The 17,549-nt window shown below is 32.1% G+C and overlaps 1 protein-coding gene across 1 annotated transcript in view; it reads left to right on the top strand.

The window, feature by feature from the left end:
- Nucleotides 1-17,549, top strand: part of LOC124362955 (ankyrin repeat domain-containing protein 33B-like) — a 133,444-nt gene extending 115,895 nt beyond the window's left edge. The window contains exons 4-8 of the mRNA XM_046817864.1: nucleotides 5,013-5,297; nucleotides 10,661-10,790; nucleotides 12,550-12,690; nucleotides 13,842-14,006; nucleotides 16,001-17,549. Of these exons, the coding sequence (XP_046673820.1) occupies nucleotides 5,013-5,297; nucleotides 10,661-10,790; nucleotides 12,550-12,690; nucleotides 13,842-14,006; nucleotides 16,001-16,305 (1,026 nt within the window). The 3' untranslated portion in view covers nucleotides 16,306-17,549. The remainder of the gene's footprint in view (nucleotides 1-5,012; nucleotides 5,298-10,660; nucleotides 10,791-12,549; nucleotides 12,691-13,841; nucleotides 14,007-16,000) is intronic.

Genomic DNA, 17,549 nt, shown 5'->3' with positions numbered 1-17,549 from the left:
TTATAGGAATTATTAGTGTAATTGAATTATTTCAAATTTGCTGCTATAGAAGTAATACGCCTCATGACCGTTCTTGGGGTAGGCTAAGTACATTTTGATTTAAATTTAACCTAATGTTTTTTGTTCAGTTAAAAACAGATTGTAGATTTTGTATTAGTAGATTCCGTATGTAGTAAGTTACCGGCTTCGTACGTACATAGACTATGGCAGTTCGGTCGACCGAACTTGTGTCAAGCAAATTGCTCGTTTTATTATGTTACAGATTACATATTAAAATGTCATGAGGTTGAATAATCAGTGTGTTTACAAATTTATTTATTCTGTGATTTTCTCGCTGGCATCATGGTTTTACCCATAAGACTAAAATAAAAGTGTTTACTAACGCTGAGCAAAATCCCATGGAGTGACATGCACCATCATCGAACGCGATGTTTGCTAAGGAAAGAGTTTAGAGTGGGTAAAGTGGCCTCGGCAGCAAAATCACCACCCTCTGTTTCTCTACTGTATGGTGCTGTAACGAAGCGGCACCTGCTTCAACTGCTTCAAGTAATAGAGAAGAAACAGTGTAGAAGAGTATGCGCTGATCGGATTGTTTTAGAAAAAGTCATTAAGTTTTTTTGAGTTTTAGCACCCGCTCATCTAAGGTAAGTGTTTTGCAATACTTACTATAGCATTTTAAACATTATAGTTTCAGTATTTAGCAAGTTACAAACCTGAACATAACATTTTAAGAAACAAAATGGTGTGCTGCAATGAAAGATAGGGTTTCTGGTTTAACATCTAGATTCGCTTTTACGAAATGGCATTAAAGTGGGAAAAGTGGCCACGGTCTGGCCGCATTGCCTTCCTATGTGGCCACATTGCCCTACAACAGTTTTTTTTAATATTTAATAGTGCTGAATTAGTGTTGTAATTTATAACAACATTTTGCGAGTCTAAATACACACATATCATGTAAAGAAGACCTCCAATAATATTTTATATTTCAGGAGAAGAAATGCTTTCTAAATATAGATGCAACCATTGGACGTATCATTTATAAGACCCTTTAATACATATTACGTACAAGCCATTGAAAGATTCTTGAGAAATAATGTTGGCAGGCAAGTAACCCAGAACCAGGTATCTCGTCTTCTTGGAGAAGCCTTTCTAAGCACCGCACCTCAACTCTCATCATTGCTGTTAAAGGTTTCAGAAAGTGGAATCATTCCAATCAACAGAAATATCTTCAGTGATCTAGATTTTGCACAACCACGACAACAAACATTCCTATTACTCATGAAGACACATCTTCTACTGCACTTCCTTCCAACAGCTCCCAGACTCTACTGGATATCTTATGGTTTATATGTCCACTGATGTCAGTCTTAGTTCCAGTGTTCCCTCTCCAATCACTCCTACTTTATTGGGTAAGGAGATCCATATATTCATTGTTATTAATCCCAAACGTTTTAACAAATCCAGTAGCCAGTTCCTTTTCCGGTAAGTCCTAAAGAATTACTACCAGTTCCTAAAGCCATTAGGCTCTCAGCAAACTACAAAATAAAAGGAAAAAAAGGATCGACTGCTGTTTTGGCATGTCCATACAAGGCAGACCTTGTGGCTGCAAAGATTGAAAAGAAAGAAAAAGAAAGGACTAAAAGAAGTAGGATGGAATTAAAACAACAAAAATTGTAGAAAAGTAATATGAACTTTGAAGAAAAAGGTATAAAAAGTAAATCCAAAGGTGCGGCACGGGCCTTGTTCGAGAATACAGATGGTAAGTGATGTCAGCGATGCCGATTGTATTTTTGTGATGATTTTTTTTTCTCAAAGTCAAAAGACAATGAAGGTTCCTACAGGTTCCTTCGCTGTTTAAGTCGTTTGTAAGGGGCACATGAGAACTTTGCAAAGAAAAGGAGAATGACTTTGTTTGTGATGTTTACAAATAAGTGTGGCCTATAAAATATAAATTTGTTTAGTGTTTAATGCTCAATAGTCTTTAAATACAATAACTTAGAGTATAAAATTTGTATTTTATTCGGGTAAATTGACCACCATAGTAGTGAGAAGTGGCCACGGTATACATAAGCTAAAACCTGTATTAATCTTAAACTTGTTAAGATATTGCAGTTATTATTTTCTTATAAAAAAGGTAACATTCTGATCTTACTATTACAGTAGATAAGCCACAACATCTCATATCTATGTGTCATACAATAACAGTTTTTCCTTAGGGTTGCCACTTTACCCACCCTTCCCCTATATAGAAATGATGCAAATTTACCGCGTTCTCGACATATTGTGCGGTTGACGTACAAACTGGCAAGCAGAAAGGGATTTTGTCTAGTCCCTTCTGTGATAGTCTTCGCTGATAGCACATTATTACAAAATACAGCTGTTTATAAAACATTTACAAAATAATGTAATTATAACTTAGCATCTTCGTGGGAAATGCAGTAAGGTGAATTCAAAGATATAAGTATCGGCGGGATTTAGAGTCTTTGTGGTGGGGGGGGAGCAAACCTACGGTGGAGCCTGGGTGGCATGGGATGACCCCTAGGTAAGAGGGAGTCTAGGGGCCCACTTCCGGAAGAATTTTTAGGATTTAATGCTCTGATACTGCATTTTTAAAGCTTTTTAGACTGAATTAACAATACATTTTGCTATATTATTTTAAGGTAGAAACCTTATTGTACACTCAATGGTTGCTTAAAAGGCCCGTATTGTACGAAAGTGTAATGTAAAGTTTATTTGCATTTACCAATAATTATCTTTCTTGTATATCAGTAATTTAGAGTAAATAATAAAAATAATTTTTGGCTTTAACCATATTTAATATTTTATTAAGCAAACATTACATATTACTGAACAGCCTATGTTACATATTACTACATTATATTACATGTTACTGAACAATATTTTACAAAAAATTAGATGTATATTGATTTAAAAAAAAGTTCAAGTTTATTTTTGATGCTGTGAATTTGTTGATCACTTTGTTCATACCTTCATACCCATCTCTTTCGATAACCAACAAGGCAAATGGTGATTAGTCTTTCTTGACCGGTCGTGTTCCTTAGATATATGTCTTTAACCTTCTCAAACAAGGGAATGAACATTATAAAGGCTAAGCTTATTGGTATTGTAAGGTAACGGCGAACAAGTTCGAATGTTTTCAGAAACACTTATCTTAGATTGTTTTTCTTTAATACCTCCCATCTTGTTTCTAAGTGTTTGTCAATAACCATTGGGTAAAAATATTTTAATTCAGTCAAAAAGTCTTCTAATCATTCAATATTGCACTGTTGTTTTCTTTCAGCCTTCCTTTGATTATTCATATAAGAATGTCCAGAACTGGATTGAGCACTGTCACCTTGTAGTAGGCTTCCACACTTTACTCTTGTATTATTAAGTTAATAAAAAATTATTAAACCTAAACAAAAGCAATTTTTAATAATTAATTAATTATGAAAGTATAGGAATATTGGGGGAGCAATTAATGTCCCTCTTGCACCCCCTTGATCCCGCCACTGGATATATGATACAGTAATACGAATCCAATTTCAATTTTCAGAATTTTCAATATTTTTTGTTGGTTTTTAAGAAACTAAAACTTGGAACATTTTATATTTGGTCACTTAAAACTCAATATGTTCACAATCTACAAGAAAACCGAAAATACGTTTCGAATGAATATATGAACAAGAACATATGAAAATAACTGTAATTGAATAATAAACATTGACGAATACTTCACAGATGATGTTTAATCAGAAATGTCAAAGAGTAAAAATAAAGAATTTTGTATAAATTGACGAAGGTTCAAACCTAAAGGAAATTTGAATTGTAATATAAGTTGATTAATAATTCTACTACTTTTAAAATTAAATCTATTTATCTATTTCCTATACTTTGTCTCACACGTACTGCTAAAGTCAAATTCCTGTTAACCTTAACTAACATTATACGAGCAGAAAGGTCTCATGATTTAGATTTTTGACGTCTACAAGATTTGCGGCAGCGTGCGTCACAGAGTGTAGCTACTAAAAATGACGATCAACGAGAGCGACGTCTGCAAGATATGCGACAGCGTGCGGTGCAGCACAGCGTGTAGCTACAGAAAATGATGAGCAATGAGAATACCGATTAGAAGAACAAAGGCGTCGAGACGGAAGACGACGTAGGGCTTTAGAACTTAATAACTATTTACCGACATATAAATGTGCCATTACTGCAGCTGTGCAATATCACGCCTTAGGACCATTCGAAATTTTGTGTATCCTTGAGGTGCATTGCATTTCCCTGAAGGACGGGTTTCTAATCGCGTACATAAAAATTCTTTTGGTGACTGTTGTTTGCATGGAAGAATTTTAGTGGAGCAACCAAAATTTACAAATGAATTAGTACGTCTTTTTTTAAACCATCACCCATCTTCGGAAGAGTTTCATAAAAAATAAGAAACATAAACGCATTTTTTGCTCTAACATCCTTTAATGGAGAATATAACAGAACAATAAATAGCCGTGACATTTATATGTATTTAGTTTTATCTTTTGTGGACAAGTATATTGTAAAATGAATCCTAAAACATGATTTACCAGAAAAAATACCGAGCAATGCTCGGTTTCCTGATATTATTTGTAAAGTATGAACATAGAATTATTTGTGTTCAACTCATTTCAATTCAACTCTTGATAAAAAGTAGTGTATCACAGTAGCCTACACGATTCGGTAACCATCTAAAATTAATTGCTTTATTTATCTACACGACTTCGAAACATGGACGGAACCGTTTTTTAGTGTTGAGGTTTCTTGGTGAAGAGAACTCAAGCCTCCCTCCCCCCAAATAATAATACATGTCATGTGTTTTTTATATCCTGCGTAAGAAACAGAGATGTTTGAGTTACGATCATATTATCAAATATCTTTAGTTTGCTAAAAAACCATGTAAATATGTAATATATAATAATTAGGTATATCTTGTGCCATCTTGTTGACAAGTGATTATTTGGAGAATGCTGATGTTGCAGAGCGTTGTAAGCACGCGAGCGGTTCGCCAAGTAAGGGACAGAGAACCTCGTCGCGTCAGGTTCGACTTGCCGGAGCGGCGCCCTTCGGTGACCGCCTCCACGGCCCAGCACAGCACCCGCTACTTGCGAGGCACCCTGGCCGGCGCCGCCCCCGCCGCCCCCGTGCCACCACTGCTCGCCCAGGCCCGGGACAGCGATGAAGACGCGCTCAGAGACACCCTGCGTCGTGCCGCTGTCAGCCCACTACCAGAGTCTGTCCTCAACTTCGCTGACTCCAGTGGTAGGGTGAGTGAGAGGACACATATCCCTAGTGGTCATTTTGTGGGGAACCTACGTTTTAACTCTCTCACATCATGAATGGTTACCTCGAAAAAATGTTAAGAGTAATAAACTGTTAGCGTGACAATGACATACTGATTATTATTAATTATTCTTTTGTAATTAAACACTTCAATAATTACGTTTTAATTTTTTTAAATCTTTTGCTTTTAAGAAAAGAATCATCAGGCCCACATAATTAAAATCAAAGTGGTTACCGTACTGTTTGTGTGTGTGTTTTTTACATTAATAAATTATTAATAGTTAAAATACAATAAAAAAACTTCTACAATGTATATTGACGTATTTACATAATTAGACTAAGTATTATGTTGTTGAAAGAGTAACCACCATGTAAAATAAACAACTAGTTCTAGCCAAGGACCAAATTAATACCTTAGACTAAGGTTACCAGGTTTTTTCAGAAAAGAACAGGATACGAACAGCCACCTTCAAGGGACCCTCCATCCAATACCTATATTCATATTTTTTGATATTTCAAGTTTTGCTAGTAAATTTTGCATATTGGTAAAAATTACCAAAACAATTTTTTCTTTCTCAATTTCTTTGATTAATACTATTATCATTAATGTTTATATTAATGAAATGTGCAACATAACATTGTACTAAGTATGTAGATTTTATCGACTATAGTTTTTAAAAACATATTAAGGTATTTCAAGACATTTTACACATCTATATTCAAACCGTGCTTGTGAACTTATTATTACATGGTATAATATTTATAATAATAATAATAAATAAATATATAAACGATTTTTCATTTTTTTTTTATTTTACTTTAAAAATTTTTAAACAGATGCTATTTTGTTAAAATTAAGGAAAATAACAGAATATTGTTTTTTAATTTCGAATTGAAATTTTAATCTATTAAAACCTATGTGCCAAATTTGGTTTCTTTAGATTTACTAAGTTTAGAAAAATTGTATAAAAATACAAAATAAAGATATTTCTTGACCATGTTTATATATTTTTTGTTTGAAATAATGAATACTATCACCCACAAAACTTTGTGACACCCTTTTGTGAACACTATGTATAAATAATACATTAACTGTAGCAAAATTGGCTAGCACATTTCGGTTTGAAACATGATCTAAAATACACCTAATACAATAAGCCAAATGTTACCAGTAAACAGTGACAACCTAATAACATGGGTTGTGCTATTCCTATTCCTAGACAGTGATAATGGTAAGTGGTGAGATAAGTGAATTAGTTCTTCTTAGTTAGGCTAATTACTAGATAACAGTCCATATAATTAGCAACAGACAGAGGACAACTCAACTACAGAAAATAAAAAAGTGTAGAGAAATGCAATATGTATTAATTTATCATGTCATTTCCCATTTAATCGCATTCCTTCATGAGCATAATTTTGTTACCACTTCCATCCTATTAAATGCCTAGATGCTGGCCACAAATAATATTTAAGAAAATTATGTTTTAAAATTTGATAGCATAAATTAATGTATAATTATAATATACAATGTCTTGATTAAACTCTGATGTACTATCAATGTTGCATTGAATCTATGGGGTTGGTAGTATAGTTGTATTACTTAAGGTGGATTAATCAATTTTTGTTTAAGATAATTTTAAAAATTTTAAAGTTATTCCTCTTTGAGATAACAAAATTCTCTAAAGACAGAAAATATAGAAGTTTTATTGATCACTCCCTGAGGAATTGATTGATTAATTTTTGGTATCACATATTTTACATGACATGAACAAAAACAATGAATATGTTTAATAAATACAATCAAAATTTGGACATGAACTGAACTTGTTTGAGAAATACAAGAATTCTAAAAATAACTTAAAGATTCTTAATTATTTTATATTAAGAATGCTACTCTCGTTCCAAAAATGTTCTTTTCAGCATCACACATTATAAAAAACTGTCAATTTTGTGCTACAAACAGTTAAGTTAAATCATTGTGTTCCATTTTAGCACCAAACCAACTTTTCGGTTTATTATGAAATTTAGAAATATTGACTAAGGAAGCTATACCCAGTTACATTAAAGGTCCTATTATAAGATTTAGTTCTGGACCGTAATGTTTAATAGTGATGATCTAGATTGAGTGATTCGACTACTGACATTGCTAAGAAACGTAAAGTCTTAAATAGTCCTGTTCTAATTGCTTTATGCATGAACATTAATATTTTTAGTTACTGACTTTCATTAAGCCTGAAATGCGGCGTTTGCGGTTGAGCTGGTCATTCTCCCCACTGATGTGAATGTGATCATCTCTTCATAAATCGGCAATAAAACTTAAACAGTAATTTCAAGCTCTGTGAAATTTCTCTGAAAGTTCAGCAATCATCTCAGAAAGTCATTCAGAGTCAATGCATTCACAGGCATATGCAGTAGAGAATTTGAGTAATTATGTAACCAGGCCAAAAATAAAAATAGCTGAGGGTTGATGTGAACTATTTACCGTTCACACTGTTGTTTATACAAGGGATTGACATGTTTGCAAATTATTTATGACAGGGGAAATCACTGTTTTTAATTCAATTTAATTGAAGAAAATTTTTTAAAATAAATTGTTACTTAAGAAAATTAAACTTTTTTAATAAATAAGAAATATTTTATTCCTCCAGTCATCTTTCATAGATGAATATGGTAAAATATGCACATCCTTATCTTCAACAGCTTTTCTGTAGCCTTGTTTATAAGGTGCTCCTAAATATTACTTTAAATTCTTAGAACTCCATAAAAAAACAAATTGTTGAGAAACTTTACTTTATTTTTCCTGTCTTCAGTAATGATAACTTATGTGCTAGTCCAATACCAGTTTAAAGATCTGTGACTATTTTGTTTTAATTTTTGAACATGAATTACAATTATAAAATTATTGCATTGCCTTAAAATTTATGATGTTTATGAGAACTGCTGTCAACTAAGAGGCGGGCTGGTGTATTTCTGATGTCATATGATGCTTTTGAGAGTTATTAGTCATTGTAGTAGTCTCAAATATGTCTTGAATTCATTTTGAATCAGTTAACAAGGAGTCCTAGTGATTTTAATATTTGTAATGCTATTATAAGATTGTTGAGATAAAAAGTTACCTGAAGAGTATTGTTAAAAACATCAAACAAGAAAGGGTAGAACTTTTTAGAAATTTTGTTATGCTGGTAAAATGAAATGAAAATTCTCATTTTTTCAGGCAAATTAGGACTACTTAGTCCTTTCTAATACTTAACCTGACGTACAAGTATGAATACAAACCATTCGTAATCTTCTATACATTAGAATCAAATTAAATCAAATAAACTACATTTAAAGAATAAAATTAATAATTGTGATGTATTTTGAAACTAATCATGAGCTATTTAATAAAAACAAAATGCACTCTTAATTTATACTGTGTATAAAATTAATAATATATTGAAAAATAATATTGATGATTTTAAAACAGAAATAAGGTTTAATATGTAATATTCAAATAAAAAATAATTGTATTTTTATTAAAGCTGTTTACTTTCACTCACACATTCGTTCTGTCTGCAACAAACCAAGACTAGCAACCCTTGGGCACCACAACCTCGGACATCTGCTTCAAAAATACAACTTAAGAGCCAAAGCAAACCGATCTCAGCTCTCCTAAAACTTTAAAGGAGCTGGGAGGGAATTCCGAAAACAACCAGCAGATACTACAAATGATTTATTGAAAACATCTGTGCTGTAGTGAGGAATTCACAACATCGACAAACCAGTGCGGATGTTCCTCACACCTTCTTCAATAGCAATGAACTCAAATTCGTTTTCAAAGTAATTTGGAAACTCAGTTTTTAGGGTGGAAAAAAGTAAAATTAGGATTCAGAAAGCTCTTAAATTGTGCAATTTTAACGCTGACATTTGTACATAGTAATGTGAGATATGCTCATCTCGCTTTAAGTTAAACAAAAAATGTGAACAATAATATTGGATTTTCTACATTAACTTATAAAAAAAGTCATGTCATTAACCACGGCACAAAAGTAAAAGAAGAGAGAAAATACTTGTGATTTAATCAGTAGAAGTTTTATGTAGTGTGGTAAAATCATTGAATTCTCTTCAGCATATGAACTGCTGCAACTATCTTTTTACAGGTACCTACAATGTAGTTAGTCTAGTCCAGTGTTTTCATAATAGTTAATTCCAAACTCTTCACACTACTACAGTATGCTACCAATATTTCTTGTACAATGTTAAAGTCAACTATATTCAAAAGTCTAAAATGCCCAATTATTATAGGTTTAGTTTTGTCCTAGTTGAGTTTCAGTCTCTGCTTTTCAGTCCAATGTACAATCTGTTAGTGTTTCCAATAGTTTGATTAATGTTACTAACATTACAGTGAGCATATATCTGTATCAGCATAAAAGTGAAACTTTGTATGTCTCAGTACCTTGCTTATATCGTTTACATACAGTGAAAAAAGTAAAGGGCCAAGAATGGATCCTTGTGACACACCACAAGTAACAAGCTTCCAGTCAGATCTGATGTCATCAACCATAACACACTGCTTGTCTTCCACCTAGATAAGATGGTGCTAGTGCTAATGTATTAGGAATGGGAGAATGTGGTACCGATCTTATTGATTTTATCTAATCAGAAATAATCTATCAGGTGTTTTAGATTTCTCAGAATGGCGTTATATAGAATTGGTGGAAATTGGATTTGAATTATTTAATAATGTATAGAAAGGACAAGTTTTGGTCACATTCCATAATATGTACCCAAAACTACTGATACGTAATGCAAACCAAGAAACCTAGTCTTTATACTCGTTTAAACAAGATTATAGATCATTTCTAGTTTCTGAATTGATTGCTGCCCCGTACTGATGGTGATGAACAAAAATCATACCTCAAAGTAGTGGCTGTCACTTAATAGAAAAATTTTTCTGAGGGATCCGATCACAAATGCCTGAGAGGGCCATCAAAGTCATTTTTCTAAATGTATTTTTACGATCTATAAATAAATACGAGTTACACCTCGGCTGACTAGTTACAAGTTTGTTATCTTTATATCCATGATGTTTGACTGAGATAGTTTCACTGATATCGCTATAAAACTGATTCTTAATAGTGTAGAATAATGTATGAAATGTTTTTAGAGTTAAATAGACACATAGAACAAGTTCAAGATTTGGAGGCGTATAAAAGAGTCTGACCCAAGTGTCTATTCTCTTAATACCCATGGAGAATTTGATTTTTCAATACCGTATCAGAAATTTGATATTATGTGTCACTTTAAGCTTTTCTAAATTCTTTCAACTCTGACTTCCAGATGTTAAGATTATTTATTGTATTTGCAGACAGCTCTGAGCTACCTCGCCTCCAATGGACCGGTGTCACTTTTGGAGGCTCTCCTGTCGCTGGAAGGAGTGGACGTCAACAAACCAGACAATGAGGGCAACACTCCCCTACACTTTGCTGCACAAGCAGGTAACATTCTTAGCTTTTCTCCCCTTCCCCTTACTCACTTCCAGATAGATGTTCTTTTATAAAGTGTTATGATTACAAAGAACATAAACAGTTTCTGGTGAAAATATTTATCTATTTTCAGGTACTCCGAATCAAAAAATTGAAACCTAATTTTGGTATTACACATTTTAGTGTGTACAAAATTAATTATTAAAAAAACACACAAATGCGTGTCCTAGGCTGGAGCCCATTAACATTAATTAACAGTAATTATGATAAATGTGGAATTTTGGTGAAAGGTTCAAAGACATTAGGGATATGTAGTAATTATTTAAACATTCTCTGCTATAGACTAGCTAACCGTGCCTGAAGTCTCCATATTAGACAATACTCCTCCTCTCAATAGTCAAAGTTTTAAAATAAAATTTGTGATTTTTTTGTGGAAACTCAAATTGTAGAAGACTTAGCTAATAAGTATATTGAGATTTTGGTAATTTGTTAGCTATTAGATACTAAATTAATCTCACATTCAAATTGTCTCAAAAATGACAACACAATTAACATTTAACAACATTCAATTTTGAGTAAAAAGGAAATTAAAGCAAACAACATCAGCGTAATGCTGAAACATTAGGTATTTGTAAAGTGCTAAGATGACAATGGTATTTTTAAATTGGTTAGATCTCTGTTTGCTGTTTGCAGTCAGCATGGAGTAAAACCTCTGAGATATTAGTGTTGGAAATATAATTTTAACACATTTTTGGTGTGCTTTTTTTAATCTGGCCTGGGGAAGTTGCATCACAAAGTACAAAGTCACAAACCAGCATACAAATAAAAGAATACGTTTGTGTAAAAACTCGTTCAAGCATTTCAGGATATTCTTTCAATTACCAAGACAAAGTAAAATTCGTGTTGTCTTTATGAATACAATGATACTGCTGTATTTAGAATGTGACATTGGATGCAAAATTCAGGTATTTGTCAAACCTGTGTTATGAGCAAATAATTAATTAAACATCTTTTAACAAAAGTAGCAAATAATTAAATATGTTTTTTTCTGTCAGTATACTTTCACTTTCTGTCGATTATGTTATTTACTAGAAAAGAAAACTGAACTTTGGTAATAGATTAGCCCAGATATGTTAGACAGATAGAATGGAACATTAGATAACAAAAGGTAATTCATAATTTCAAATATCGTTAACACTCTCTGGTACATTAATTTTTAAACCATTAATTTGGAACTCTAAAGAGGACTATATGCTCCTCTGCCTGCCATAGTAGTCTAGCACAAGCAGTTTTGGCCACAAAGATTCTCTTGTCATAATTTTTCATTTTCCTTAGTTCTCAGGCTAATGCAGTATCAACAAAACACTGTATTGCCAGAATAAACAGTGCCATAATATGGTACAAAATGTGTCTCTTTATGTACTATACATTGTACAGTATATTGCCACTTACACAATTCCAGAGACTTGCCAGATTATTTTCATTGTTTCGAGTAGGTTATATTTTTTTGACATAATCAGATAAGAACAATACTTTTTTTACATCATTACAGAGTTCACCATTTCTTTAACTGTCTAATAAGACGTTTTTAAATTAAAATTACAAGGGTTATTACGTTATATCAAGAAACCCAGAAATTTTCAATATGCTTTTTAAAAAATGTTGCATGAGACAGCCTTGAAAGAAGAGACAAACTGTCTCTTATTTAGGATTTAGCATCTTAAAAATATATAAAATAATATTCTATATGAATATTTATGTTACTATACAGGCCAAGTGGAATCAGTCAATTATCTGCTGAGCCGGTGTTCTGGGATAGAAGTGGATGCCCGGAATCACCTTGGCTTCACCCCTTTGATGAAGGCTGCTATTCAAGGCAGGACAAAATGTGCCAAGCTACTCTTATTTGCAGGTATAAGTTTAACATTGTGATAGATCTATATCTAGTGAGATACACTCTCTTTTAAATGCCAGATATAATACTGGAGGAAAATCTGAATGTTGTACAGACACATCAAATTATCACTAAACGAGACACATAATCACGGTCTTCAAATTCTGTAATTATCCTATTACTTTAATTTTTCACAGGATGATAGAAGTATTAAATGAAGAAAATGCTAAGAAAAATTTTGCTTATATTGTGTTATTAATTTCTGTGAAAACTTTGTTGTTTCCAGTTAGTTAATAAAATTTAAAAATTCCTTTTGGTATGTATAATCTTTTCTTGGAATGTTGTTATTAACATTAATTGTTGTGATTTGAATAATTATTAAGTATTACCTCATCTACCATGTGTATATTTACTTTGCGAAAACCCTAGATTGTACCATTATAACATGTTTTAGATATGTTACGTTGCACATGCTCTTTGTCTTAATGAACATGCATTAAATATACTGCCACATAAGTTTAAAATGAAGTAGTCCAAATATCTGTTTTTTAGTAAATATTATTATTTGTGAGGCCTTTTGTTTTTAAGAAAACATTGTCAGACACACGTAAACTGAACACTTTGGTGGTGAAATTTAAACATACACCTAAGCATATCAGGGCCCTTAGTTCATATCATCGATGTATGGTTCATACTCTTAATAATAATAATGTTAATCATGTAGTATTTGTACTTTTAATGTAGTTATAACAATACATAATCTTATTATTATGTAATTATTCTGCATAGAGTAATTACATTTCTCTGTCTGTTTAGATCAATCTAAAACAAGCATTTTAAGAAGTTTAAAATAGCTTAGCTATTTTAAGAAGGCTATTTTAACTTAATAGCCTTTTTAAAATATTGTTTTACTCTATCTATTATTTTACACATAAAATTAAATACTTGGTCTTTCAATACCAGTTTGTTTAAATAATTACTATTTCAAGTGATTCTAGTAAATAATCAATAACGAAAAGAAATAACTATTTATTTACTGTCAAAACTACTATGATGTGGATCATATAAACTACCAACTTTAGTAGAACATGAAATATTTCAATATTAATCATAAAATTTGGGATTATTGACTTCAGCACTTAGACTGGTGGTATTGTTTATACATGTAGGAGCCTCACCCACAATGAGAGACACAGGCCGTGGTTTGCGAGCAGAGCAATGGGCACGATTCTGTGGCCGCTATGTCTGTGCTGACGTGATAGAAAAGCTCTCACGCCATCGCCTTTTGGAGCGGACGACGGCGTACGGGCGTTGGGGCAGTGAGCCAGAGTTGGGTGTGTATTACTTCCTTACTGTATAGTGTTGCATGTTTATTTAGCCTACAAGTTAAATAGTAATGAATTTGTAAATGGAAATAATAAAGAAACAGAAAAGGAAAATATACCTTTTAACATATTTTAAATAGATATGGTTATCATATATTGTAACAGTGAAGTTGAATAGGTAAAATGAAAAGATTGTATCAATAACTCAGCACAATGGTATTAATGATGGGTTCTCAAAAAAGTAGGTAAATAAAATCAAAGTATAGCTTGTCTTAATTTAGAAGGAGGCTTTAACCTATGGGTACAGATCCAAATTTTTTGTTTTGGGAATTTTAGCAAATTTCATCCAGAGACTACTGAATGATACTGAATCTTTTTATAGATTTACCCCCTATTTTAAATGTTTTGTAACATTTTACAAACCATTTTTGAGTTGTACAGAATAAATAATACATCAGTTTAAATAAGAGTATTAAATAAAACAAACTTTAGAATTATATATACAGCTGCTGGTTGTTGCAACAGTCAATGCAAACTCTGTTCACACACAACAGTAATACTATGTGTATAATTGAAACATTGTGCAACACTTCTCACCAGTTCTCACAAACAACTGTCTGACACTAGTGTCACACATCTCGAAGTACAGGGATCTGTTTATACTAGATATTTTTATTGAATAACTTTGCCCTTCAATTCTTATTAAATTTTTCCAACACTAGTTGCAACAGTGCTTGCGAGAACTCTTGGCCCTAATAGACTAGTAATTTTTACTGTCAGACACAAAACTTATTCAACTTCTTGTCAGTGTAAATGCAGCTTAAGATAAGCCTCTGGTGAGAAGAGCTTGTCAGTTATAAAACAGGATCTGGGCTAATCACCTAGTAGCATAAGGGTTAAAAAGTTTGTTATATTTTAGTTTTTATACATCCTTAAAGTGATATGTTTTATTGTATTTAGCATTGAAATAAAATGGATATAATATATACTAGAAATATTACATCATAAAGATAAACTAAACATTAAAAAGTTGCTTATTCTATTTATGTTGTCCTAGTTTACTTTGACTATCACAATAAAGTGAATAAATGTACAATTGACTACATCTCAAACATCCTCTAAATTTAGAATTAAACACAAAAATGAAGCAACCAACTATAAAATCTATATAGCCATGACTTAATCCTTTTCTATCACTATTAAAATAAACTTATCATTCAAATCATAGCTTTGGAAATATTTTATCCATCATACAAATGTGAATCTTGGCAAACTTGATGAAAAAGTGTGTTTACATTATTATATGATTTCTATATTTTTCTGCATCTTAATAAATGTTTTTTTTCTTCTCAATTTCTGAGTATAAGATATAGTTAAAATTAAAATTACATCTTTAGAGAGCTTTAAAGATACAAATATCCAGTAAAAAAGCTGAAATTAAACAAGATTCACCTTGAAATGTCCTTGTGATATGTGAGCCATCTTAACATAATAATAAAATTATCTTTTTTCAAATATTAAAATAATTTTAATATAACTAATGAAAGAGTTATTGAAAAGTTTGAATACATTTATTCACAAAAGACATAAAAATAAAACACAAATTGTGTTCTGTTTAAGAAGCCCAAGTTTTTGTATGCAAGATGACAGATAAATGTTGTACAGCAAACATGTTTTTTTCCACAAAATTAAACATCCACATAACAGTAAAAGAAATTATAATTTTATCTTCATCTGTGAAAGTGTGTTTGCAGTAAATTGAGGAAATTATTTATACATATGTATAGTTATTATAATTTTAATGGTGGTTTAAGGATTTGGCACACTTCAGGTGGGTATAGATTATGCCTTCTTCTTTACGCATCCTTAGCACAGCCGTGATCAACAATGTGAGATAGCGTTTCAGTGGTGTGAATATAATATATCTAAATGAATTTTTGTGCATTTTTGTTTTTAGTTTTGCTAGTCCTATAAGCTTTTTACAAAGATATTTTCTGGTCCAGGCCCTCATGTGGTGCAAGGACGGCTGCAGCCTCCTGCCATCTCTGTAGCCAACCAACAACCTGCCGGGATCAAGTCCAGGCTGAAGAAAGCATTCCGCACAGCGTCCTCGCCCTCCCATTCGTTCTCGTTGGTGACTCAGCTGACAACTGCTGCACTGTGCGCCTCCACTCCCGTCCTCCCTGACCCCAACCGTGTACCCCCTGTTGTCAAATCCCTAATCCGGCCCCTGGCTGTGCCCAAGCTACAGGTCACTCCTGATGACACCTTACCTATACAGCCTCCTCTCACCACCAAGCAATTGTGACACAGGGGGCACAAGAGTCGTAGGAAGAGACACGACTTCCCTCCCCTTCCTGGACGTGGCTGCCTTGTCTGATGTTGTGGTGGCTGTTCCATTCAATTTTACAGCTCTTTCTACTCTTAATCGGGCATAAGACTCTGAGTAAACTTTTCTTTTAAGTGTAATATCATACAAATTACAATATATAGAAATGATTATCTCATGCTATTTTCCAAGAGCAACTACAATACAACTTTTCTGCATTAATGTAAAAGTGTTATCTGTCTCTCTCAGCCAAGTAACAATATATTTACTTGATTTCAATATAAATATATTTGATCTGCACACAAACAGTTGTTTCAATGATTTTTTAAAACTTATTCTACATGAATTCAAATTACTTTAATCCCAGCCTGTACATATTAACAAGTTATTATAGATATTTTACAAATATACTGAATATGTTTCAATATTTCAACTCACAACAACCATTTCCAAAGTCTCAGTGACTCATCTTAATGTAAAAACTATACTGTAGTAAACGTTAAAGCTTAAATTGGTATAATTAATGCTTGTGTGTGACAAGAATAATTGTCGAGATAAAGATATAAAGTTACAAATAGCATGGTATTATGTTTTAACTGAATGAAAAATTAAACTTGAACACATCAATATTGAAAGTTTACGGTTCAAAACAAAATCTTGTAAAATATTTCTTAGTAAGCTATATAAATATTAAAACTACAAGATTAAAGACTGTTTTTGAATTGTGATTTAAAATGTATTATTATATTATTTTTATTACAAGAAGGCATTACAATATCTCGATTATTTATGTCAAAATTATTTTACACATTTTTGGACTATTTGATTTATAATCAGAATTTATCCAAACAACAGACCTTCATTGTTTTACACACTACACATTTTACATTATTTTCGAAAGGGTGTTTGGTGGTAAATATCACTTATTTATCACAACTAACTTAAACACACATTATTGCTCTGCCTTTGGCACCTTCAACTACTAATGCCACCCAAAATATGAGCCTACATATTTAGATTTTTTAAAGCAAGAACCAAACTCTATAAGCTAAGAACTTGTTATAGCTTTGTTACAATTCAGTGTTAATGTATGTATGCGGAATAGTTTTAGTGTTTAATATGTAAAGTTTGAGTACCATCTTCCTCAATTTGTAATGTTTCTATAAATTATGAAGTGTATTGTACATTTTTATTAAAATAAACAATATTTTATGTACAGAAAA

Source organism: Homalodisca vitripennis, chromosome 1 (assembly GCF_021130785.1).
Source record: "Homalodisca vitripennis isolate AUS2020 chromosome 1, UT_GWSS_2.1, whole genome shotgun sequence".
NCBI classification, from domain to species: domain Eukaryota; kingdom Metazoa; phylum Arthropoda; class Insecta; order Hemiptera; family Cicadellidae; genus Homalodisca; species Homalodisca vitripennis.
The sequence above is the reverse complement of the archived record's forward strand: the minus strand, read 5'-3'. Positions and strand labels throughout refer to the sequence as shown.